Genomic DNA, 27,193 nt, shown 5'->3' on the forward strand with positions numbered 1-27,193 from the left:
AGTTCTGGTCCTTCAGCCACTGTTACCTCAGGGAGATTGCTTGTGTCTTCCCCAGTGAACACAGATCTGAAGTACCAATTCAATTCTTCTGCCATTTCTTTGTTCCCCGTAATATATTCCCTGTTTCTGTCTTCAAGGGCCCAATTTTAGTCTTAACCATTTTTTTGCCTTTCACATACCTAAAAAAGCTTTTACTATCCTCCTTTATATTTTTGGCCAGTTTACCTTCTAACCTCATTTTTTCTCTGAGTATTTCCTTCTTAGTAATCCTCTATTATTCTTTAAAAGCTTCCCAGTCCTCTGTTTTCCCACTTATCTTTGCTATGTTATACTTTTTCTCTTTTAACTTTATATGTTTCTTAACTTCCCTCATCAGCCACGGCCACCCATGCCTCCTCCTAGGATCTTTCTTCCTTTTTGGAATGAACTGATCCTACACAGAAATATCTGCCATTGTTCCTCCACTGTCATCCCTGCTAAGGCATTGCACCATTGAACTTTGGCCAGCTCCTCCCTCATAGCTCCATAGTTCCCTTTATTCAACAGAAATATTGTCACTTCCGATTGTAGCCTCTCCCGCTCAAATTGCAAATTGAAGCATATTGTATTATGGTCACTACTTCCCAATGGCTCCTTCACTTTGAGGTCCATGATCAATTCTGGTTCGTTGCACAATACCAGATCCAGAATTGCCTTCTCCCTGGTAGGCTCCAGCACCAGCTGATCTAAGAATCCATCTTGGAGGCACTCCACAAAGTCTCTTTCTTGAGGTCCAATACCATCCTGATTCTCCCAGTCTACCTGCATGTTGAAATCCCCCATAACAACTGTAGTAACATCTTTGCGAAGGCCAATTTCAGCTCCTGATTCAACTTACATCCGACATTCAGACTACTGTTTGGGGGCCTTTTGGTAACTCCCAAGAGGGTCATTTTACCCTTAGAATTTCTCAGCTCTATCCATACTGACTCTACATCCCCTGATTCTAGGTCCCCCCACGCAAGGGACTGAATATCATCCCTTACCAACATGGCCACCCTACCCCCTCTGCCCGTCAGTCTGTCCTTACGATAGCACGTGTGGCCTTGTCCAGGCTACTGTCCATTTGAAGCCACGTCTCAGTTATCCCCACAATATCGTATCTGCCAATTTCCAAAGGAGCCTCAAGCTCATCCATCTTATTTCTAATGCTTCGTGCATTCATATATAGTATTGTTAATTTGTTACTGCCCTCACCCTTCCCATCAACTCCTATTTTACTCAACCTTGCAGCATGATCCCTTTTTGAGCTTTCTGCTTCATTGATACAGTTGTCTTTCTTGACTTCCCTTGTTCTAACTTTCCCTTCAATTTCCTTCTTAAACATCCAGTTTGTCCCCTCCCTCCGCTACTTAGTTTAAACGTAGCTGTGTTGCAGTAGCAAACCTGCCTGCCAGAATGCTGGTCCCTAACCTATTAAGGTGCAAACCGTCTCTCTTGTATAATTAATGCTTACCACAAAACATACCCCAGTGATCCAAGAATTTAAATCCTTGCTTCCTGCACCAGTTCCCCAGCCACACGTTCAAGTCCATTATCTCCCTGTTTCTGGCCTCACCAGCCGAGGAATTGGAAGCAAACCGGAGATAACCACCCTGGATGTCCTGCTTTTCAGCCTTTTTCCTCGTTCTCTGAAGTCCCGCTGTAGTATGCTCCTCCTCTTCTTCCCGACATCATTTGTGCCGACATATACCACCACCTCTGGCACTTCACCTTCGTCCTTGAGGATTTCCTGCACTCTGTCTGTGATGTCTTTAACCCTGGCACCAGGAAGGCAACACACCATCCTTAAGTCCCACCTGCTGCCACAAAAACCCTGGTCAGTTCCTCTCACTCTGGAGTCCCCTATTACCATGGCTCTAAGGCACAGAATTTATAGCAAAAATTTACAGTGTGATGTAACTGAAATTATACATTGAAAAATACCTTGATTGTCTGTTGAGTCTTTCATCTGTTCGAATATCATGATAGTTTCACTTCTTTCATGTGTAAATCACAAAACCTTTTTTTAAAAGTTGCATTCTCAGGTTAAGTGTAACAATGGGTGTTAGCTAGACAATATGTTGAAGGTGTTAGCCCCCTGTGTTCTCTGTCTATGCCATGATGTTTAGATTGATTCTAATCTAAAAAGTGGGATAACAGAGTTTTACATGAATTCATATAGTTTTTGAGCAGAGTACAATGTAACTCTGCAAGTACAAATTCACTCCACAAAATGTGTGTGTGCATGTGGGTCTTTGTCTGTGTGTGTGTGTGTGTGTCTATTCTGGGTTGTGAGTTGTGAGTGTGAGAGAGAGAGTGTATATGTGTCTGTGTGCGTGTCTGAGTATATGTGTGTCCGTGTGTGTCCATGTCTGTGTGTGTGTAGGAGTGTCTGTGTGTTTGTATAGTGCAATGGTGGTCACCTGTAATGTGACATGACCCAAGGTCCCGGTTGAGGCCCTCCCTATGGGTACCAAACATAGCTATCAGTTACATCACACTGTAAATTTTCGCTATTAATTCTGTGCCTTAGAATTGTGTCCTCCACAATCACCTGATGAAGGAGCGGCGCTCCGAAAGCTAGTGTGCTTCCAATTGAACCTATTGGACTATAACCTGGTGTTATATGATTTTTAACTTTTACATCAAACTATCCTTTGGAGCAGAAGGGGTGTGAAATAACTGCACAATGTCCTATCACCAAATGTCCTATCACCAAATCACCCTTTACTTCCTTGTGCACAGTACATTGTCTTTGGCCAGCCAGCTCAGAGTCAGTCCTCAACTGAGGAGATTCTAATCTCCAAGTTGTATTTTATTAAACAACTCACAATTTACAAAACAATTAAAATTAATAGCTGTATACAGAGAAACCGCAAATTTACAAAGGAGAGGAATGACAAAGCCAAGCCCCAAACCCTACGTTCAACCAGTTTTCACAGAAATGAGGACAGACCTCAAATCCCAGTTTCAATCATTACAAACAGTAACAACGACACTTGTACATACAAGACAGACCAATTATATAAGAAACAGTGCATACAATACAGACCTCCACAAACCCAGCAAGCCACCCCATCCCTCCCACCTTCTCCGAGTTGTATTAGTCAGCCGGGTCTTTCCTGATTGGCCCAGATCAAGAAACTCATAGTTAAGGAGATTAATCTAGCTCCAATCACTACAGGGTGATGAACAAATTAAGCCATGGCGCATTACTGAATAGTGGATAGTGGGTAACTATCTGTTCAATAGCCTTTCAGGTGGTCAAGTTGGGGGTCTTAAAGCTGAAATGTTAGGTTACATTTAGAAAGATAACATCTTGACAAAGGAGTGGATGCTTGCACTGGGAACAGCCACCTAGATGACCTTTAAGCAGCTGGTGTCCATTAACTGGGCTGCATGGTATTTTGATGTCAGCACTTAAACTCATGCTCTCTACCTACTGCAACTAGATGATTGGGAACAAACGTAATATTGCTGAAGATTGAAGTGTTATTAAAAGATAAAAACACTTTACTATTCGCATTGCTACTGGATGTTCGAGAATACTGACTTACAAACTATTTCCTGGGTTAGTTTTCTGTCGCCAGAAGTGTCATTGTCAACAAAAGCAAATGGTCATCTGATGAGACCAAAGAGATTTTAATATTCCTAAATGGCATGCCTCTCAATGAGTTTGAAAAGATCTGAAGCCATGATAGGTAACGCCATAAATCAGGTTATGAATTAACTATACATTCGCAATAAATGTTGCATTTGTGCCCAGTTTACTAAATCCACCCTCTCCCCCCAAAAATGGGGTGAATGCATCTTAATAGGAACCTAATTGAAATATCAAAATATCCACTTTGACTCACAATCAGTACAGAATAAGATTTACAAGCAAATCATGCCATTTTCAGGTCGATTAATGAATTCTGGAATTAAAGATGAGGCATGGAAAGATTTCTCAATCTATCTAAATCTGCAAAAGCCATCTAAGTGATTAGGTAATGCAAATAACTTTTTTAAAAACACATAATAAGGTAAATTATGTGTAGATTTTGATCACCAGCTCTAAGAATACTTTCTCAAGAGCATTTATTTTGTTAATTCTGAGTTTGCACATTCAAAACAAAATGTGTGAATCTGGGTTAAATTACTTTTGTTCATTCATTTGTATTCATATTTATCTAAGCAGTGAAATGAAGAATATTTCTCAATTTACTTTCATTAATCCACTAATTATAGTGCTTTAATTTTCATGTCAAGGGCATAAAGATCAATAAATCACCAGGACCTGATCAGATGTACTGTGGATTTTTGCAGGAAGCTAGGGAAGTGATTGCTGGGCCCCTTGCTGAAGTACTTGCATCATCGACAGCCACAGATAAGGTGTCAGAAGCCTATAAGGTATCTAACATGGAGCCAATATTTTAAAAAAGTAGTAAGGAGAAGGCAGGGAGCTTCTGGTGAGTCTGATATCAGTGATGGGCAAATTGCTGGAAGCAATCCTGAGGGATAGGATTTACATGTATTTGAAAAGGCAAGGACTGATTCAGGATAGTAAACATGGCTTTGTGCATCGAAAATAGTGTCTCACTAACTTTACTGCCATTTTTTGAAGAAGTAACAAAGAGAATTCACGAGAGCAGAACAGTGGTTGTGATATATATGGACTTCAGTCAAGCATTTGAAGGTTCCACATGCTAGACTAGTTAACAAGGTTAAAAACATTGAATACAGAGAAAATTATCTATTTGAACAGAACTGGATAGAAAGTAGGAGACAGAGTGGTGGTGGAGGAATGCTTTTCAGACTGGAGGCCTGTGACCAGCCATTTGTGTCCATGTACACAAATCTTTGAAAGTTGCCACCCAGGTAAATAGTGCGGTGAAGAAGGCATATGGCGTACTGGCTTTTATTGGTAGAGGAATTGAGTTCCGGAGTACTGAGGTAATGTTGCAGTTGTATAAGACTCTGGTGCGGCCGCATCTGGAGTATTGTGTGCAGTTTTGGTCCCCATACTATAGGAAGGATGTGGAGGCACTGGAACGGGTGCAGAGGAGGTTTACCAGGATGTTGCCTGGTATGGTAGGAAGATCGTATGAGGAAAGGCTGAGGCACTTGGGGTTGTTTTCATTGGAGAAAAGAAGGTTTAGGGGTGACTTGATAGAGGTGTATAAGATGATTAGGGGTTTAGATAGGGTTGACCATGAGAACCTTTTTCCACGTATAGAGTTAGCTATTACGAGGGGGCATAGCTTTAAATTAAGGGGTGGTAGGTATAGGACAGATGTTAGGGGTAGATTCTTTACTCAGCGAGTCGTGAGTTCATGGAATGCCCTGCCAGTAGCAGTGGTGGACTCTCCTTCATTATGGGCATTTAAATGTGCATTGGATAGGCATATGGAGGATAGTGGGCTAGTGTAGGTTAGGTGGGCTTGGATCGGCGCAACATCGAGGGCCAAAGGGCCTGTACTGCGCTGTATTCTTCTATGTTCTATGTTCTATGTGCCACTGGGTCCACTGCTTTTAGTCATTTATATGAATCTAAATGTAGTAGATATGGTTAGTCAATTTGCAGATGACAGCAAAATTGGAGGTGTAGTGGACAGGGAAGAAAATTACCTCGGAGTACAATGGGATCTTAATCAAATAAACCGATGGGCCAAGGAGTGGCAGATAGAGTTTAATTTAGATAAATGTGAAGTGCTGCATTTAGAAAGGCAAATCAGGGCAGGATTTATACACTTAATGTTAAGGTCCTGGGGAATGGTGCTGAACAAAGCGTGCAGGTTCATAGTTCCTTGAAAGTGGAGTGGCAGGTAGACAGGATGGTGAAGAAGGCATGTGGTATGCTTGCCTTTATTGGTCAGTGCATTGAGTATCAGAGTTGGGAGGTCATGTTGCAGCTGTACAGGACAATGGTTAGGGCACTTTTGGAGTACTGCATTCAATTCTGGTCTCGCTGCTATAGAAAGGCTTTAGAAAAGATTTACCAAGGATGTTGCCAAGGTTGTCAGGGAGGGTTTGAGCTACAGGGATGGGTTGAATAGTTTGGGGCTGTTTTCCCTGGCGCATTGGAGGCTAAGGGGTAACTTTACAAAGGTTTATAAAATAATGAGAGGCATGGATAGGATGGATACCCAAAAAGTCTGTTCCCCAGGATAGGGGAGTCCAAAACTACACGGTATAGGTTTAAGGTGAGAGGAGCAAGATTTAAAAGGGACCTAAGGAGCAACTTTTAATGAGCTGTCAGAGCAAGTGTGGAGGTTGTTACAATTACAACATTTAAAAGGCATCTGGGTGGTTACATGAATAGGAAGGGGTTTAAAGGGATATGGGCCAAATGCTGGCACATGGGACTAGATTAATTTAGAACATCTATTCAGCATGGACAAGTCAGATGAAAGGGTCTGTAGCCATGCTGTATATCTCTATGACTCTAATGCATTTCACATAGAAATACAAGTGAAACCGCAACTTTAAATGCTGGGCATTCTATTTAAATTGAAGAAAGAACACAGGAACAAAAGATAGAAAACACGAGACCTTGCAAATGCATCGCACCTTTCATGTCCCAGGAAAGACAAAGAAGCATTTCTGTACTATTACAACAGTTATATTTAGTGAAACTTGCACATTTTATCAGTCAATTTGTGGAAGTAATAAAAAACAATGAGAAAGGTGATCTAACAGTGATGGTAACAGTGGGCTAAACATAAACTGCAGATTAGATCCTATACTAGTTTTTTTAAACATCATCTTCATATTACAGCAGTGGTAAATGCTGCTCTAAAAATCTATGTGTAGAAGTGTTAGCATAATGCTATATAATCTCAAAGTGAAAGAAAATGAATATTTCTTGTTGTGACTCATTTCCTTTTCGGATCCATTCCCACCCTTTCCTGTCAAAACTCTGAATGACCTGTTGCAAATTTTCCCCTTCTTATCGTCGTAGCACTTTGCTGATCAGCTCAACTTGAACTTAGGTGTATTTTTTAGCTCCTGGCTTACTTATTAATTACTATAGCTTTTACCTACCATGAATAGCAAAAATAAAAAATGAAAGAAATGACTGCAGCATACCAAATCTTTCTCACAGCTGCATCATTAATTATGAATATAGGTAACTTGAATGTAATCTGTATTATGTTTGGAAGTCCATTGATAAAGATGCTAGATTTATTGTATGCATCACCTTCTTTATTGACTTTCTTCTCTGCATAAAAGGAATATAAATCCTTTTATGACAACAAGTTACATTATCAAGCAGATTCATATTAAATGGATTAATGATTTGGAGATGCCAGTGTTGGACTCGGTATCCAAAGTTAAAAATCACACAAAGTTAAAAAGGCACTGTGAAGCGCTCCAAAAGCTAGTGCTTCCAAATAAACCTGTTGGACTATAGCCTGGTGTTGTGTGATTTTTAACTAAACGGATTAAGTGCTCAATTGATTAAAAGATTAGCTATGAATAAATCAACTTTTGGCCAGTTTTAACTAACAAATATTACTTTTGTAAACTACATTAACGTTATGATCTCTTAAAGCTCAATATACATAAATAAACACCTTTTTTAACTTTAAAATAGCATAAATTTTCTCAGAAATGATTTACACTTATTTAATACTTAATGTTATATTCACTTTGAATCACACAAATTGATCACTACAAACCTAAGTAATTATTAATGAGTACATATGAACTCTCACCATAAGATTGGAAACATATGGTAGTGTAGTTGGTCCTGTTAAAGTTATGAGGGAAATATTATCTGCAGTGTTATTGGTTGTGCAGAGGATGTGCAGAGAACTTGCTATTTGCAAACCAGCATCTACCTTACCTTCAGAGGATGTGTGCAGGAAGCTCCACAAGAAATATGTCTAATCATAGTTTGAGCACAAAAACTGCAGACAGTGTAAACCTCCAGGAAAATTAAAATTAAGTGAATTAGAATTTAGGCTTAAAATTTGGTGCTGAAACCAGATTTATCAATGTGACTTTTTTTTTAATAATATTCATTCGTGATTTATGTGCATCACAGGATTGCAAACATTTATTGCCCGTTCCTAGCTTCTCTTGAACTGAATGGCTTGCTAGGTCATTTCAGCAGGCAGCTGAGGGTCAATGTTGTGGGTCTGGAGTCACATGTAGGCCAATTCAGGTGAGACTGGCAGATTTTTTTCCCTGAAGGACATGAATGAGTAAGATGATTTTTTTGGTCATCAGTTGATTCTTAATTTCAGATATTCCTAACTTATTTTTAAAACTGAATTCAAATTCCACTCTCTGCTGTGGCAAGATTCAAACCCAAGTCTGCAGAACATTAGCTAATCTTTTGGATTAATAGTCTAGCAATAATGTCAGTAGGCCTTTGCCTCTCCATTAACTTGCTACTCAGTGTCTACCTTCACCAAAATAAGACAACTATGTCTATCGTGTACAGGAAGTGATTGCATCCACAAAGGAATTACCATCACGATAGATACACATTTTAAGCACTGCATTGTAGATAAATCTCTTTTAAGACAAGAGGAAAAAAATCGTATCCAAAGAAAGTAGTTCTGCCAGGACAAATCAGACACTGCTTTATTGCAATAATTTCTGAGCCTTTAAGTTAGTATTTTGGGAAAAACATTCTGATGTCTAATGCATTTATAATTACAGTAACTTATTATATTTGCTTTAAATTCTGTGGATTTTCACAACTTTTACAGGTGATTTTTGAATAAAGCTCACCAATTCGCTTTATTGCCTCATGACAACTGCAAACCACCCTTGCAATAAGATCATAGCAAATCCAACAAAGCAAGCAAGAGAAAAGTATCAGCATTAAACATCTCTAAAATAACTTTTGTCAAAATCCAACTCGCTTTAGAAGCCTTATCAAGTACACCATATGCTTATAGACATTGCTGAACATCTGAGTGCCGTAAGACACAAAGATACTGCCTACTTCATAAAAACAAATGAACATCAGATTCATCTCACAACAGATATAAAACCAACTTCTGTAATTATAAAGCCAATACAAAGAATCAGCCTAATTACAACATCAAAAGGAGATTTCTGATGTTGATTTCAGATGTTACCTAAAATGCAGAAATCACCCAAATGTAATCCATGAAAGATTGCAAAAGTAATAATGAAAACATGTGGCATAAAACCAAGAGATTGCCTTGTCATGCTTCATTATTGTTCCTTGCCATCTGTTTGACACACAAGGATTGCAAATGTTAGGAGCTTTACTGATCACTGCTCTTTGAAAATAGAGTTATAAAGCAGGGAAACAGACCCTTCGTTCCACCCCATCCATACTGACCGATTTCCCAAACTAAACTAGCCCCATTTGGTTACATTTGGCCCACATCCGTCTAAATCTTTTCATGTACCTGTCTAATATCTTTTAAATGTTGTAACTGTACCACTTCCTCTGGCAGTTCATTCCACATCTTCTGTATTGAAAGGTTGCCCCACTGGAGCCTTTTAAATCTTTCTCTTCTAACCTTAGAAGTATGCTTGCTAGTTTTAAACTTCCCCACCCGAGGGAAAGGACCTTTGCTAGTCATCTTATCAATGCCCATCATGATTCTATAAATCATTATAAGGTCACCCTTCAACCTCGCAGCCTATTCAGCCTCTCCTTATAACTCAAAGCCTCCAGTCCCAGCAACATCTTTGTAAATCTTTCTTCCAGTTTGTTAATAATCTTCCTACAGCAGTACGACCAGAACTGCACATAGTACTCCAAATGTGGCCTCACTAACGTCTGTACAACTGCAACATGGCATTCCAACTCCTACATACAATGACCTGAGCAATGAAGACAAGCATATCAAATGCCTTCTTTACCACCCCATCCACCTGTGACACAACTTTCAAAGAACTATGTGCCTGAGCCCCTAGGTCTCTCTGTTCAACAACACTCCTGGGGCCCTACCATTAACTGTATAAAATCCTGCCCTTTGCTCATTTTACCAAAATGCAACACCTCGTATTTTCATCCAATGCAGTGAGACATGTTATCATATGATACAGTTGTCTGGAATAGCCATTCAATGTATGTAGAGCTTTGTCAGCATCAAAGTCCTTAGCTGAAACATTGACAACACTCAAATAAGATAGCTACACTGCTGCATAATTTGCAATTCCTTGCAATTCTTTTCTTATATCCATGTCACATCTGCTTTAGGAAAAATGCTAATAACATAGGGTTATCGCTTGCAGATGTGAAAGAAGAAAGGTGGGCACCAAAGCTGCAAACTTTGATTTAGGGGGAGAAAGTAATCCAGATTATGAGCATGGTAATAATACAAAGAAAAGGATGGAATGTCGCTCAGGCTGATCATCTGCACCCTTTGCTTTTTATTGCTCATCTCATTGACTCACATTTTCATTTTCTTAGAATACTTTGCAACATTTCAGTTTAAAATGGTGAAATAACAACATTTGCAAATTGAAGAAACAAAAACAGAAACTGCTGATAAAATTCAACAGGCCTGTGCAGAGAAAACCGAATTAACAGGTTCAGTGACCCTTCTTGAGAACTGATTTTTGAGATTTTCCAGCAATTTCTGATTTTGTTTCTGATTTTCAGTATCCACTGTTCTTTGGTTTTTGTTTTGCAGACTGTAGATTTTATACCTAAACATTTAGTACCGATCAACCTGAACCCATTAAGGATCCATTTCAATCAGATTAATTGGCTTTTGGAAAACAGAAACACTGTACTAACATCTTGCTGGAACACTTAAATGAGTAGAGTACCCAATCTTCCTGGAAGTCATCCATTACTTACCGCACACCCTGACTCTGAGGGTTAATAGCTAGAAATGGCTGGAAAATCAGCAGTGTCTCTGCATTGCAGTACTTACCTCATTATGTGAATGCACTCAGGGTCCCGAGCGAAGCTGTAAGCATATCCACTAGAAGTCGTGCCAAAATCAATTGCTACCACCACAACAAATGACTGGTGCAAGGATGCAGTTTGTTCAGAGTCCTTCTGTAAGAAAAAAGATCTTTGTTCAAGAAGCACTTTAATGCTGATGTTTTGCATTTTTATTATATTATAATGATGTTCAAGTTTTAAAGCAATGTTTTACCTCATTCTAATTATCCACGATATTGAATCATGTTATTTTTGGTTATTATTATAGCTGATGAACTCCTCAATTAAGCTTTATCCAACTATCTTTCTATGACCTTATTCACAAATGTTAGAAAAAGATCATAAGTTAAGGACAGATTAGAAACTCTACAAAAGAAATAGAAAGAATGCCACTTTGCAGGCCACTTGACAGTAACAAAATACTGCTTTTCACAATAATCCAACCTGTTTCCCTGAAGTATTTCATTGTCTTTCTTTTGTAGACATATGAAATCAGTCACTTTTTATTATCATGACTCTGCAAATACATTCAAAGACAGGAAATATTTAGAAACATATTAGTGCTCCAGGTATGGGGATATATACACACTGCAACATAGTGATGAACACACCCAGTTATGCTATTAGTTCTTGCTGGCAATTAGATTGTAGCAATGGAACTGTCTCCATACGCTCTTGCATTCACTTGTAGAGTTGTGCTCAGCAACTCCTCAATGCGTGTTCAGTGCTAATGTTAGGTGACAGCTGGTGGGTGTGCCACCTATATCTGAAGAGTTTAAAATTGAGTTTAAAAATCCTGTGAGATCCTCTGTGTTAAATTCCAGAAAAATAGTTTGGTAAAGGATTAAACTGGGGTTACTTCAATCAGCTTTTGCTTTCATTCATGGAATATGGACATCACTGCAAGGCCATCATTTGTTGCCAACCCCTAATTGTCCTTGAACTGAGTTCTCTGATGGACCATTTCAGAGTTTAGTTAGGAGTCAATCATATTGCTTTGAGCCTGGAATCACAAAGGTCAGACCAGGGAAGGACAGCAGATTTCTGTCTCCAAAAGTCATCAATGAATTAGATGGGTTTTTACAAAACATCAATAGCAGTTCTCATGGCCACTGTCACCAAGACAAGCTTTCAAACCCAGACTTTCACTAATTGCATTTAAATTCCACCAGCTGGCAAAGCAGAATTTGAATCCATGTTCCCTATGCATTTGTCTAGGTCTCTGAATTATGAGAACAGTGACTTTACCATGATACAATAATAAAAGAAATATGGACCTCCTAACCTAACAATCACAATTTAAGTTAGTTAAATGGATCAGTAGAATGCATAATAAAGTGAGAAAAGCAGAAAATAAGCCAAAGTGGGCGTTGATCCAAGACTGTAAAAATATTGGATAGAAAGACATGATTGCACTTATATGTACGACTGAGATGGGGGAAAAAAAACATAAGACGACATTGATTTTTCAGGTTTAAGCATCCTCAAATAGTGTAGAATAGGCCTATGAAAGAGGGCAGGGATGAAGTCATAGTTTACCAGCCCATTTCAGTTCCAAACTAGGTTAAAATTGAGGTGTAATTCAGTACCTGCTTGGCACATTCCACTGACAGCTGGTAGCACTGAACTCACATGAGGCCCAGGATCACTGAGGCCTTGAGGCCACAGGCGAATGAAGGCAGGATGGACATCTGAGTTGTGAGATGATCTCTGATGCCTTAAGAAGGTAAATGATATATTGGTCTTTACTGCAAGAGGATTTGAATTCAGAAGTAATGGTGTCTTACTGCAGTTATGGGCACAGTTTGTGATGCAGTTTGTGGGCGGCACGGTGGCTCAGTGGTTAGCACTGCTGCCTCACAGCGCCAGAGACCCGGGTTCAATTCCACCTCAGGCGACTGACTGTGTGGAGTTTGCACGTTCTCCCCGTGTCTGCGTGGGTTTTCTCCGGGTGCTCCGGTTTCCTCCCACAGTCCAAAGATGTGCAGGTCATGCTAAATTGCCCGTAGTGTTAGGTAAGGGGTAAATGTAGGGGTATGGGTGGGTTACGCTTCGGCGGGTTGGTGTGGACTTGTTGGGCCGAAGGGCCTGTTTCCACACTGTAATGTAATCTTATACAGAGCTTTGGTGAGACCACACTCAAGCATTACATACATTTATGGTCTCTACATCTAAGAAAGCATTTATTGCCTCAAAAGGGAGTGCACTGGTGATTCATTAGGCTGATACCAGGGAGAGAGGACTGTGCTGTGAGGAGAGCTTCATTCAACTGGGCTTGTCTTCACTAGAGTTTAGAAGGATAAGAAGTGACCTTAATGAAATGTATTAAATTCTAATAGGGCTGGATAGACTAGATATAGGGAGGATGTTTTCCCTGGTTGGAGAGTCCAAAATCTGGGGACATAATCTCAGGATATGAAACCATTTAGGACTGAGATGAGGAAAAATTTCTTCAGTCAGAGCATTGTAAACCTGTGGAATTCTCCACCATAGAAGGCTATGAAGACGAAGCCATTGAATATATTCAAGAAAAATACACTTTTTAGATTTTAAAGGCTTTAAGGGTATGGGGAGAAAGCAGGAATATGTTATTGAGATAGAGTGTCAGTCATGATTATGCTGAATAATGGAACATGATAAAACGGGCTGAATGGCCTACTTCTAAAGCTAGTTTTTTTATGTTTTCTATCTTATGATATCTGTGCAGTTCTCCTATTTGTTAGCTTCTATACAGATCAACAATTGTGGTTGCAGAGGGAAACCTTGAACTCCCAAAGGTCTAGTCAGTTCCCTGAGGGTAGCCCAATGGAATTAAGTGCTTTTCAAGCTCTTAATGTCTGTTATTACCTCCCCCACCTCAAAAAAAAAAGAGGCCTCAGCAGTGAAAGTTCCAATCAGATTGTCCATCATTGCCACTGGGAACAATGGCAACTAGTGGTACTGCACTCACATGAGGGTCAGGATCATCGAGGGATGTCAGGTCACAGGTCAGAGAAGGCAGGATGGTGTGATGGGGCTTGCGGTGTAATTGTCATGCTGGAGAAAAGGAAAAGGGATCACTGTCTCTGCCCAACGCTATACCCCAGATACAGCTCAGAGTGCCTGGTAGTGAGAAACCCTTTCCAGGAGGTTGCTGGATTTACTCGGCTACCTTTCAAGGAATCAGCAAACCCATATAGCCTTTATTTAATTCCAGAACTAAATTATAGTGGACTGTCCTTGTTGCCAAGGTCTCACCCATTCATCCAGCCCATGACTCACACACCCGCTTCTGTGCATCACTCACCTGTCTAGACAAGGTGTAGTGTAGCACTGGCAGCAGCCACCACCTCACAGTGGTGCTCCTGAGTACAGAGGGACTGTCAAGCTTTGACTGGCCAACAGATCTTGCCAGTTGAGGCTTCCCCCTCCGATGTTCTGGATCCCTGTGGAAGGCCCATGTTCAACTGACTCTACTGTCTTACCTCAATCACTACTATCGCAACTTCTGCTCTATAAAAATGTCACCGATATCTGGCAATTGCTCTCCTCCCATTTGTTGTCTACGCCCATCCTCAAGCTCAGATCTTGTCTTCCACTATGTTGTACTCCCATAATACCTATGACTCCTGAACTTACCAAATGCAACTTTTTGCCAGTGCCTCCTGGTTCCAGCTGGCTGTCCTCCACTGGTCACTGCTAGGACATAAATTCTCCTAGGAATACACTATTGGGAAGCAAGTGGTGTGGCATTTATCCACTCCACAAGCTACCATCCTTGAATTTAATTCAGGATTTAAAACAGAAAGGGAAGAGAAGAAAGGATCTTGCATTAATAGCACTTTTCATGAGTTTCAGGTGTTCCCAAAGTACTTTATAGCCAATGGGATAACATTTTAAGATGCAACAAAGGAAACATATGGTATCCAGTTTGGACTCAGGAAAGTGCCTCAAAGGCAATGTGACAATAATCAGACAATGAATTGTTTTAGGTGTCAGCCTGAACCAGCAAAATAAGGGCCCACAAATTTAACAGTGGGATCAGTGCCTGTGCAGACTGGAAACAAGCAGTCTCACTGCTAAATGGACAAATGCTGCACCTGTTTTATGCCTGAAAAACAGGCACAAAGCATAACAATTTCTGCTGATTACTTAAAGGTAAACTGACAAATCTTTACACAAATAAAATCAGACTGAGCAAATCTTACACATTATGTTAAAAAATACTCCAATCACATATTTCACAATGTGTCTGTGTTTAAACTGAATAGCTTGACCATTCACTCAGGCTTCAGCTAAACAGACTAATTCCTTCATTGAATCAAGATGAATTATGACTTCTATAAGCGCAACTGATTTTCAACGTTGAAAGAACTGATGAAGCAAACAATAAGCTCAATCTTAACAAATTTATCAGTTTTGTCCCAGTACCCTATAGTGGTTTCAAGGAAAACTGTTGGATAGAAGCCTAAAATCATAGTGACTCTCTCAGTAATGGAAATATCTGAACTTGACTTCAGAGTCAAGTTTAAAAAGTTAACAGTAAATCAGCCTGTAAGAAATAGCCAGCATAGATTTCTCTTTCAAATAGTTCCACAACACTATTCAAAACATAGTGATAGAGTTATCTCAAAGTTTTGCCCAATAACCACCCATCAATTTCCATCAACATTCACCCCTACTTCCAATCCCCAACAGTCCTCAACCAATCTTACAATAATGTCTACGCCACTAGTATGAGGCGTTTTTGGGGTATCCTGAGGAAATGAAGGATACTATAAGAAATGCAGGTTTTCCTTTTTCTTTGGAATGAACCATTTTCTAAGGACAAGATGCATGATAGATGTGGGAGCCCTTTGTTCTGTAATGTGGAATCAACACACACAGTCTCTTTATTTATTGATATATTATTAAAATTAAGTCAATTTACACCTTTCACAAATTTTCATTCAGATTTTCAAAACCCTCTCATTGTAAGATTGGATATGCCATACGTTGGCTCAAGAGACTACAGTCTGGTTTCCAAACTGCCACCAATGAGAATGTGCCAATGAGAAAACTTTAGAAGTTCATAATTTAGATTCCAGTTTTGTCAAGTTGCCTCTAACCAGTTATCACAATTATAACAAGACACCAGCTTTAACAACTGATCACATTCTGAATTATACCTCTTAAAAACATATTAATAATAAATGTAACACTATAAACATCCAAACTCAGAATAATTGCAGATTGTAATGAAGTAGATGTCCAGATTGTGATTAACAACATTAATAAGATTATTAATAAACATTAATTCTGCATGACTGAAACCTCAAAGAATTGTAATACATCAAAAGACATGCAAGCAGTTTAAAAGTAAGGAAGCATTCTCTTACTGGAGACATTGAAGGGCTAAGTGGGGTAATACCAGGCTCCCCCAGGCTTTTAGCTGGCGATGGAGAAGGTGAAGAGACATTTTCTGTAGAGAGGTAATAAGCATCATTAGGTCATGACTCAATTTTCAAAAGTGAATTGCAAAAAGAAAATAGGACTAGAATACAAGATGAAAGTAAATAACTCTAATTTATCTATTGAAATCTGAGAAATAATCAGTTTTATTTTGTTTATAAGTGAAACTTCAATGTGGAAAAGAAACTAGAACTGCTGTTTAGCTAAAAGCTCTGTAGCTGAAATGCAAACTTATTTACTTTTATGAAAGTTGATGGGCCTGTTGTAGATTATCAACAGATTATCATGTCATTTCAGTTTTGTACTCTATTTGAACAATGCTCTAATATTTCTAAATTTGATTTCAAATTCAGCTTGTGTCCTTATCTCACTTACTTTAAAGAAATAGATTGTAACAGATTGCTCTGATAAGCAGGTTAAAATAGTAGCTGTCACAGCGAGCAGCAATTACTGTGCTTACCATGAATAAGCAGAGATACTGTTAAAAATAACTTTGTTGTACAATTATTTAAATAAGCCAACTGTAGAAATTAAAATTGGGAGAGATGAATAATGCATGGCTGAATCAAAATCTCCCACTTCACATCATTACACAAAGTCAAACTTTCTCCCATACTTATTAAATACAGCCGATTCAGAACCACTAGTTGTAAAAAAGAATTCAGGATTACTGATTTCTAAGTGGCCCACTGGATTTTAAAACACTTCATGTTATCTCTAGGAGCTAACTAAATAAAAGTTATGCAAACATGGGAGGAATTTTCTCCTCTGGTGTGGCACAAACAGTGGTGAGAACATTAGAAAAATACAAAGATCATGAAAATGTCAAAAACGCCACATCGTGAGCTGTTTGTTCCAAGTGGGTGTGGACTAAGCCATTAAACTCAAACACACTGGACAATGGGGTTTTGCTGAAAAGGAGGTCCAACCAACTGTTTAATCTAATCATTGTATACAATGGACCTGGAATGAGAGTTTGCTAGCCTGCCATGACCATATTTAGTAGATGGTTAGTTTGCAAATGGAGGTCATGTGATAGCAAACAACCGAGCTGTTGTTAAAAAAAGATTATGCTTTTTCATATCAGAGAGACCATAAGTAGAGAACAGTGAGAAGAGAACTCATGGTCCACTCTTTGTTGCTATTTTGAAAATCTATCTCTGATTAAAGACCATAGGCAATGTCTTCAATTTTAATCAACTGCTGACAACTGCAAAGGTTGTCTACCAAGGCAAAATTTTCTCTGCACTGCATTTGGAAAAATCAATGATCATAGGCTGAAACCACTCAAAGTGTCCACATACAGAATGCATACAAAATGAACTTGCTTTTGGAAATTCTTAAACAATTTACATTCCTTCTGTCCATGTAAGCTGCTTTCTGAGTAGGCTTCTTGTGGCACAGTGAGCTAGGAAGCCGGTGTTTAAGTCTCACCTGCTCCATAGAAGTATTATAATATCTATGCAGGTTGATTAGAAAATATTTGTCTGCGGGTTGGATTTTATTTTAATGCATCAGGTTTTAAGACCCACAAACATTCTTTTCTGTTTTAAAACTTACATGAATATCTTTCCTATAGCACAGGATTTAAACAACATAAATACAGACTAAATTAACAAGCAAATTCTTTTACAAAACATCTACTGAGGAAAAGGTGGTGAACTATTGTAACACTATACACCTGGCTGTAACAATATATATAAGTAATTGAAATTGCTGCTTTGCTCATTTTCTATGCATGTGCTGTAACACCAACCATGGGCTCAATACAGATTCAGTAAAAAATGAAATCTAAGTTGTGCATTCAGCTCTCAAGAACCAAGAATGTTCGGGCTGAGGGACATCACTGTAACCCTTTTATTGACAACTGCTGGCAGCTGACATATTTTGAAGGTAAAACCACCTTTGTTCATCCTTTTCTAGCATGTGAATTTTGCAACAATAAAAATTGCCAAAAGTATCAAAGCAATCTATTCTTCAACCTCAGTAGAGTTATTAGTTTAGTGAAAGGGTTAGTGCTTGAAGCTGTGACTAATGGATTAAAAGCTGCAAATGCTTCCTGCCTGTGGATACAGAGGTTTGTTTTGATGTCTTTGAAGCTGGAGAAATAAAACACTGCACTTCCTGTCAGCTTCCTCTTGGCTTAGACTTTCAAAATTAGTGTGCTAAATTTGGAATGTAAAGCAGTGATTTACTTTTTGACAAGTTGCTTGAATGATTCAAGGCTTTTCAGATGTATAACTTCAAGTGATCCAAAGGAATGATGTTTTTCTGTTTAGGAATAAAGATTATTTGTAACTGCAAATTTCAAAGGAGTGCAAACTACAAATATTTATTTCCAAATTGTACTTCCCCAAAGAAAACTGATAGCCTCATAGTCTAGATAAGTATTCATTCCTTCGATACACCACCGTCGTATCTCTTTTTACTTGTGGAAATGTTAAATGCCAATTTTATATTTTTTTAAATTCTAAAATTGGTTACAGATAAATAAATCAAGATTGTAAACACTACCATATTTTTAAAAAGTCCTCTCTCATGATAAAATGCATTTTTAATGTTAGCACATTCTCAACAGTGAAGCTTTCCCTAGTTTAACAGTTCACTGCCATTGAGGTAAGAGTAAAGAAACATATCAGAAGACTGACATTTTTAGGGGAGGTAGTGGTGGCTGGCATCTTTCACATGGAACAAGTGTTTTTGAAGAAATTGATGGGAATGTAAAAAGTCATATGGAAAATCTTTTGAAAAAGTCAACTTTCTGAGGTTGATTACTACACAAGATAAAAGGTCAGAGTTAGCTGGGTAATGTAATAGTACAGTACTTTACTGCCAGCACAAACAAGAAATTTTGGTGAAATGTCATTCGGATGTACTGCCTGCACTCAGTTACATGTTTTTTCAAATTATGTACTATTAATGTTTTGAATGTCAATATGTTATAACCAAAACTTCAAAGTAAATCTACTTTAAATGAACTTTGGATATAAATATTCTACTTTATGATTAAATGTAATTGAAAAGAAAACTCAGGACTAACACATTCAGAAGCATTGGAACCACAGTAAAAGGAGTGTTTTCATTGTAAACTATTCTTGGACCAACTTAAAGAAATGTCCAGCACCCTAAAAGAACCTGAATATGCCTAAAGAATAGCATGTTCTGACCAAAACTATCAAAGTATCCACTATGCAGTAAACATATCCTGGAACGAGATGCTTTTGCTAATAACTGAAGACAGACATTGGGTGCAGGAGGTTGCAGAATCAGGAGCAATTCTTTAGCTGAACATTGTTGGTTGGACTGTCCAAGTCTTCACAACTGCAAGCAAGGTGAGCTCCTTGGTAATTTTACCACAGGTCACCAGCTAAGAGTTGTACGATTAGTGTGGGCTGCTGAGCTCCTGATGCTGATGGGGAGGACCGCAACACTGAAGCTTCGGCAGCATCACCGTGAGAGGTAGTTATTTGTGATATACAGGAGAACCAGAGACAGTGAAAAAGGATGTGACAATGGGTCAGGGGGGAAACCCCTTCTGGGTTACGATCATAGGTGCTGCCTTCCTTGCCAGAAGGGCAAAACCTTCCTTCCTGGGCTTCTGCTGAGAAGATGACTCCATTAGTTTGTGCTATTGGTATGTGACATAGTCTTTAATTTGGGTTTAACATATCTAAATTGGCTCTGTGCTGCTATGAAGCAGATAATTTCTCTACATCCAGTTCCACTGTCGGCAAAAAGCCCTGATGACAGAGAGGACCAATCTGACCTGCCATATCTTCCTATCCCTTGATTTTTGTGGCTCCCCTGCTCGGCCATGCTCTCTCTCTCCAGCAGTAGTAAAACCCCTGGCCCTTAAGCGATTGCCAGTTCTGAAGTCTACTGCATTTAGTGAGCTCAACCATAGCTGTCTATTTTGTCTTAGCTTTATTATGACTGCAGACTTGAATAATTAACTATTTTTTTTAAAATGGCTTTGCCCCACCTCCATTGTCTTGCAATTTTTTCTTTTCAGCATATATCTGGGTGAGAATATAGGAAGTCCCAGGTACAAAGTAGCCCTTTAAGTGCCTCAGACTTTTGTTTTTATGTTGAGTTGCTTGAACTTTTGCGTTTGTTTGTTTCTAATAAACTTTGCAACAGTTTTTTGCAGTGAACTTTTGTTTCTTTTGCTTTATCCTTTTAGTAAGCTTGTTTTTAAGGTACTTTAGATACAGGTTCTCATGAAATGGGACAGAATTACAGAAGACATTCCAGAGTGATGTGACCGTATCTGCAGATCTTGGTACACACGAATGCCAATGACCTACGCCAGCTGCCATGACGCTGCAGTCAAGCTACAATTTATGGAGAGCCTTGTGGTGTTTTTGAAATTTGTCACTGCCCTGAATTGTTATTTTTTTTCTGGCTCATTCCAAGTATATCACAGAATCACAGAATTATTACTGTACAGAACAAAACAACCCACTATGCTTGTTCAAGCTCTTACAAATGAGCATCAGTCAACGTGTTGTCCATTTAACATCAGATCAGTCAGCATGGCCAATACTTACACTTTCTTTCCGACATGTTGGAATAATATGTCAGGTGACAGTGACTCCATTTAAAATCAAGGCTGACTGTGGTATCAAGGAGCCCTTGCAAAATTACAGACAATGGGAATCCGGGGCAAATTCTCCATTGATTTATGTCAGGTATGACTCTATGGAAGACAGCTGTGGTTGCTGAAGGTCAGTCATCTCAACTCCAGGACATCTCTGCAGGAGATCGCCAGGATAATGTCCCCAGCCCAACCATCTTTAACTGCTACTCAATGACCTTCCCTGAATTATAAAGTCAGAAATGGGGTGTTCTTTGCTAATTGAATGAATTCCTCAGGTACTGAATTAGTCAATGTCCAAATGCAGCAAATCCTGGACAATATCCAGGCTTGGGCTGAAAACTGGCAATTAACATTTGTGCCATGCAAAGGCCAGCAATGTCCATCTCCAGAAAAAGAGAATTTAACCATCAAGCTTTGATACTTCAAAAAAAGGAGCAGCTGTTACAGCCAGAAATCTTTCCCATTCACCATCTTGGATTACCCAGAATCCACACTAAAATTGGAGATGGCAGTGGATAGTGAAGAAGGTTACCTCAGATTACAATGGGATCTTGATCAGATGGGCCTATGGGCTGAGAAGTGGCAGATGGAGTTTAATTTAGATAAATTTGCATTTTGGGAAAGCAAACCTTAGCAGGACTTATATACTTAATGGTAAGATCCGAGGAAGTGTTGCTGAACATAGACCTTGGAGTACAGGTTTTCAGCTCCTTGAAAATGGAGTCGCAGGTAGATAGGATAGTGAAGAAGACATTTGGTATGCTTTCCTTTATTGGTCAGAGTATTGAGTACAGGAGTTGGGATGTCATATTGCAGCTGTAAGAACATTGATTAAGCCACTGTTGGAATATTGCAAGCAATTCTGGTCTCCGTTCTGTCGGAAAGATGTAAAACTTGAAAGGGTTCAAAAAAGATTTACAATAATGTTGCCAGGGTTGGAGGATTTGAGCTATAGGGAGAGCTTGAATAGGCTACGGCTGTTTTCCCTGGAGCGTCAGAGGCTGAGGGGTGACCTTACAGAGGTTTATAAAATCATGAGGGGCATGGATAGGATAAATAGACAAAGTATTTTCCCTGGGGTGGGAGAGTCCAGAACTAGAGGGCATAGGTTTAGGGTGAGAGTGGAAAGATATAAAAGAGACCTAAGGGGCAATCTTTTCATGCAGAGGGTGTTGTGTGTATGGAATGAGCTGCTAGAGGAAGAGGTGGAGCCTAGTACAATTGCAATATTTAAAAGGCATCTGGATGGGTATACGAATAGGAAGGGTTTGGAGGAATATAGGCCAGGTGCTGGCAGATGGGACGAGACTAGGTTGGTACATCTGGTCAGCATGGACGAATTGGACCGAAGGGTCTGTTTCCGTGCTGTACATCTCTATGACTGTAATGACTCTTGATTGCCCAAAGCGTGTCCACAAGGCACAAGCCAGGAGTGTGTTGGAATATTCCCCACTTGCCAGGATGAGTGTAACTCTGACAACATTTAAGGAGTTTGACACCATCTGGAGCACAACAATCCGCTTGATTGGTAGAAGATTCACAAATGGTCTCTTCTTCCTGCACTGATGCTCAACGGCAGCAGTGTGTATCATTTACAAGGTGCTTGGCAGAAGTTCACCAAGTCTCTTTAGACAACACCTTTCAAACCATCTAAAAAGGTCAACAGCAGCAGATGCATAGAAACACTATAATTTGCAACCTCCCCTCCAAGCCACTCACAATCCTGACTTGGAAATATATGACAGTTCCTTCTGTGTCACTGGGTCAAAATCCTTGAACCCCCTCCCTTTGTGTCAACCTATAGCACACACACAGTGGTGGTTCAAGTGGGCAGCACACCATCACCTTCTTAAGGACAACTAGGGATGGCCAATAAAAGCTGGCCCAGCCAGCAAAGCCCACACTCCACGAATGAATTTTAAAAATGCCACCATGTGTCAATTTGCCTAATATACATGATGCCATTATGGAGTGATCATGTCCTCACCTCTGAGCCAGGATATCTAGATTCAAGGCCCAGAGTCCAGACTCCTGCTCTGAAGGTATCTGATAATATCTCTGAACAGGTTGATTAGAAAGTACCGACATGACACTATGGATGTTCATGAGTGGCTATGTTAATATTAACTGACATATGAAGTTCTTGGGAGATGAGTGTGGCAAGTTGCTGCCTGGTTGTATGCCACAATGAGGTACATATACTTACAAACTGAAAAGAAAGAGCTATAATGTTATCCATGTCTAGGCAAGGAACAAGCAACAAATATTGATGAGCAGCACATCGTGCCACAAAATCTAATCTTTAGTTTCCTCCAAGTCAAACACTAAGTCACATATAATCCTAACTTGGACATCATCTTTGTAATCACTGCATCCAAACCCTAGAGCTATATTATCAAGCTACAAATACCTTTATCACATGGACTACAGTAGCTGAAATACATGGAGGAATGCTGTAAATAACAAATGTGCAATGAAGATAAAAATGGCTGAAACCACACCCAGAGTGGGCAGAGTAAGTGGTTTGATATGTAAGGGAGAGGGCTTCAAGTCGAAGTGATGTGAGCCCCTTAAGGGCAACAGCATTGCACAGATACGCAGCCAGTGAAACTAAAGCACGCCTGCAAGTGCTACATGCTTTGTGAACATAACTTTCTGTACTCAGTCCGATCCTTGCCCCAGTACTTACTCCTGACCATAGCAGGCAAATTAACAAATGAATCCTACTCATGGCAATGATTCAGAGACTATGTTATCTACCTCAAAATATTCAACATGCAGCTAGACAGAGACTCTCTCTCTCTCTTTCTCTCTCACACATACATACACACAGAAGTTAGAAGAGAATCCCCTACAGTATCAAAAGAGGCCATTCAGCCCATCAAGTCTGCACCCCTCTGAAGTACATCTAAACCACATCCCAACCCCACATTTGCCATGGCTAATCCACCTAGCCTACACATCCTTGAACGCTACAGAGAAATTTAATAGGCCAATCTACTTAACATACACATCTTTGGACTGTGGAAGGAAACCACAGCACACAGTCATAGAAAGAACTTGCAAACTCTCCACAGGCAGTCATCCAAGGCTAGGATCAAATCCAGGTCCCTGGCACTATGAGCCAGCAATGCTAACTTCTGAGTCACTGTGCTATCAGCATCAAATGCCTGTCCTTTCACTGTCAGTCTGAGGAAACGCCTATCTTATCAGCATCAATCTCAGGAAATACTGTTGCTATCAGGTTGTGCCCCAGAACAACTTGCAGTATCAGCATCAATCTAGAAACGTTTACAATACTGCCATCCATATGGATAAATATGCAGCAAAAGTTTCACCAGGATTAAATTAGAGAGTTACAGTGATTTTTCTGTAGGGCTATTGTTTACCACAAACACCAATTTTCACTTTTCTTTTGGGGGCTGTTTCCCTGTCCATCAGCCAAACCTTTTCCCAACTAGGGTATGACCCACTTCTTACATATTTTCTAATCAGAAATATTCAAGCATGTCATGACACACTTCTTGAGCAGTTGGCAGTGGAACCCAGGCCTTCTGGTCCAGAAAAGGAACACAGGAACAGTAGTTTTTTTTTTAATATCTAGAAGTGCTATCACACATAATTGAACAGTTTTTTTTCCCTCTGACCACCAAACCAAACATGTTAGTTTTCACCAATATCCACCACCACTAAGTCACCCATGTTTCCAAGTCATCAATTTACCTACATATCCCTTCAGGGTCAGGACAGTGCAGTAGCACCAAGAATAGGTAGGGAAGGGGAATTAAATCAAAATAGAGTTTGAGGGGGAAATAAAGTCTCCACTGTCTGTGGTGCCCACCTCTCTCGAAGAGAATTGAAAGTTTTGGTGAATAGCATAAGCTCCTTTTCCAAGGACACCCTGAGACAGGCAGGAATGCAGCATCCAGTGCATATACATATGCTAATCAATGCGGTCAGAGATGTTATTACACACCTCTGGAGCAAGTGGGACTTGAACCCAGAACTAGGGACACTATCACTGCACCACAAGAGGCCCCCAATATAAAGTCCAATGAGCATTATCTGCTTACAATCAGATCTGGAGCTATTTTGGTTTACCTTCTCTGAACAAGCTGATTAGAAAAATAGGTTCTGGTGTACCCTCAACAGAGCCCTGCATTTCCACCACTGCCAGGAAACACCCTTGCTATCAGCATCAATCTCAGATCTCTGTATTATCAAAGTCAGCCAAAGAATGGCTGCAATATCAGCATCAGTTCCCAGAAGTTATTCACCCTCATTATATACTAAATTTACCACTCCAAGTTACCAGAGAACAGAAATCAGCTTATGCCATCCCCACTTCTACATCAATTTTATGCCTCTCTGCAGCTCCCACTTCACCCATGCAGGCATTCCATTCTTGACCCTATGTTTCATTTTACACAACTTGCAGGGATGACCACAGGAGGTGCATTAGTTCATAAATAAAGACAGTAACAGCCATCTTTAAACAGTAACAACATTCTGTAATAGATTGATCTTAAGGTATGACACTACCACTTGGCATTCAACTTCTGGGTTCTGCTGACATTGACATTTGAACACTATGTAGATCAAAAACTTCCAGACTTAAAAGCCAATTAACTGAATTAAGACTTTACTCATATTTTTATGAATTTCCAATTAACCACATGAAACAAAACTCACAAAAGATAAAATATTACATAGAAAGCTTAGCTTTTCAAAAATATGTTCTGTTTTGTCCCTCTTAATAATAGTTCCACAACTTCATGTGATTTCAGCAATTTTTCCCAAAAGGTGTTTTGTTAATGATTTCTTTCAGATTGTGATGCAACTTAATGATTGCCACACTTTGCAAATCACTCATGAATTGCAAATTAAAAACTAATTACTTGAAAATAGAAGCAGTTAATACTTTTTTGTTTCTTAAAAGAATGTTAACTAATTGGCCAAAACAAATTCATATTTAAACATTATCCTTTTGATCACAAATAGCAATTATTTTCATTCAATGCAATCAAAGAAAATTGGTTTTTAGTAGGATGAGCAAGCTGTGAAATTACTTTCTATTCATTGGGTGTACTTTTAATTAACTATATAAAATTCTGTAAAATTGTTATGAATAATTTGATTACAAAGCTCTTGTAGATTCCAGGAACATTCTTATAATGATGAGGAAAACAGATCTTTCAGATCTTTACTGTCACAGCAAGGACACAAGCTCATACTGAAATTATTCCAGAAAAGTAAATTAAAATATACAAATCAAGGAATTTCAACCTCATCATAGTTGGAAGGTAGTGCATATCATATGGGTTGAGTTCTCTTCGTCCATATCTAGACTTGCATTCTGACACAATTGTGTCTGGTAGCATCACATGCAACTGTAGATTGATAACTTAATTTAAGTACAGAAATGGGGACTTGTGAAAATACCAACCAAGAGGGCAATTATCTCAGAGTTGCTCGTGCTTCACTCATGCTTTACTTCATTTTGGGAAGTAAAACATGGATCTCATTTATAAATCTAAGTCGGGTGGTATCCAGTGCATTCTATAACAAAGTTACCACATTAAGGCAGGTACAACTCTGAGGAAATTCTGGGTACCTGCTGTGAGTTGATGTATTGCATTGTTTTTAACAATGTCAGCACACTATCTCCTGTAATTATTGTCCCACTAAGACAATAGTGACGGCATTTCCCAAGTAATTGTTTGGCTAGGGAATGTTATGATTTCACAAGGAATATGAAAGCAGCTGTGCGAAATACAGGTTCATTTCTTTTCTTTAGCTCCACAGTATAAAAAGGAAATCTGGTATAGTATCAGTACAGCCACTACACTACTGATTGTGTTGATGAAAAATAGAAATAAGTAACCTATATTACTAGCATGTGGAGAGTGAGAGTTCTCCCCTTGACCACGGACACTTCAGGGAAAGATCCACAGAAACCATGGATCAAAGTTCAATCCCAGCATCAAGAACCTTGCTTAGTTTAAATGTCATTTTTTATAGCAAAGTTTCTGTCATATGCAGACAGCTTAATGCAACAAAGCAATCAGATTATTACAGTATTAAAATTATCAGTTGAATTGATCTTAGGAACATTAAAGACTTGACAGGACACACTTAATAATACCAACACAAACCATTGTCTTAATGCATCCGTGTCATACTAATATGTCAATATAAATTTTTAAAGTCCAAAAAACTAATAGTTGCTTTCATATTCCTGTTTATTTAAATTGCCCATACTGTTA

General features: G+C 39.2%; 1 protein-coding gene across 5 annotated transcripts in view; it reads right to left on the reverse strand.

The window, feature by feature from the left end:
• hspa12a (heat shock protein 12A) overlaps nucleotides 1–27,193 on the reverse strand; it is a 260,655-nt gene that overhangs the window by 47,039 nt on the left and 186,423 nt on the right. For all 5 annotated transcript variants that reach the window (XM_043712820.1, XM_043712818.1, XM_043712817.1 and 2 more), the window contains 2 exons: nucleotides 16,255–16,337; nucleotides 10,884–11,011 (listed from right to left, as the gene is read on the reverse strand). In XM_043712820.1, coding sequence (XP_043568755.1) covers nucleotides 10,884–11,011; nucleotides 16,255–16,263 — 137 coding nt within the window. In that variant the 5' untranslated portion in view covers nucleotides 16,264–16,337. The remainder of the gene's footprint in view (nucleotides 1–10,883; nucleotides 11,012–16,254; nucleotides 16,338–27,193) is intronic.

The sequence above is a fragment of the Chiloscyllium plagiosum genome, chromosome 22 (assembly GCF_004010195.1).
Source record: "Chiloscyllium plagiosum isolate BGI_BamShark_2017 chromosome 22, ASM401019v2, whole genome shotgun sequence".
In the NCBI taxonomy this organism is placed as follows: domain Eukaryota; kingdom Metazoa; phylum Chordata; class Chondrichthyes; order Orectolobiformes; family Hemiscylliidae; genus Chiloscyllium; species Chiloscyllium plagiosum.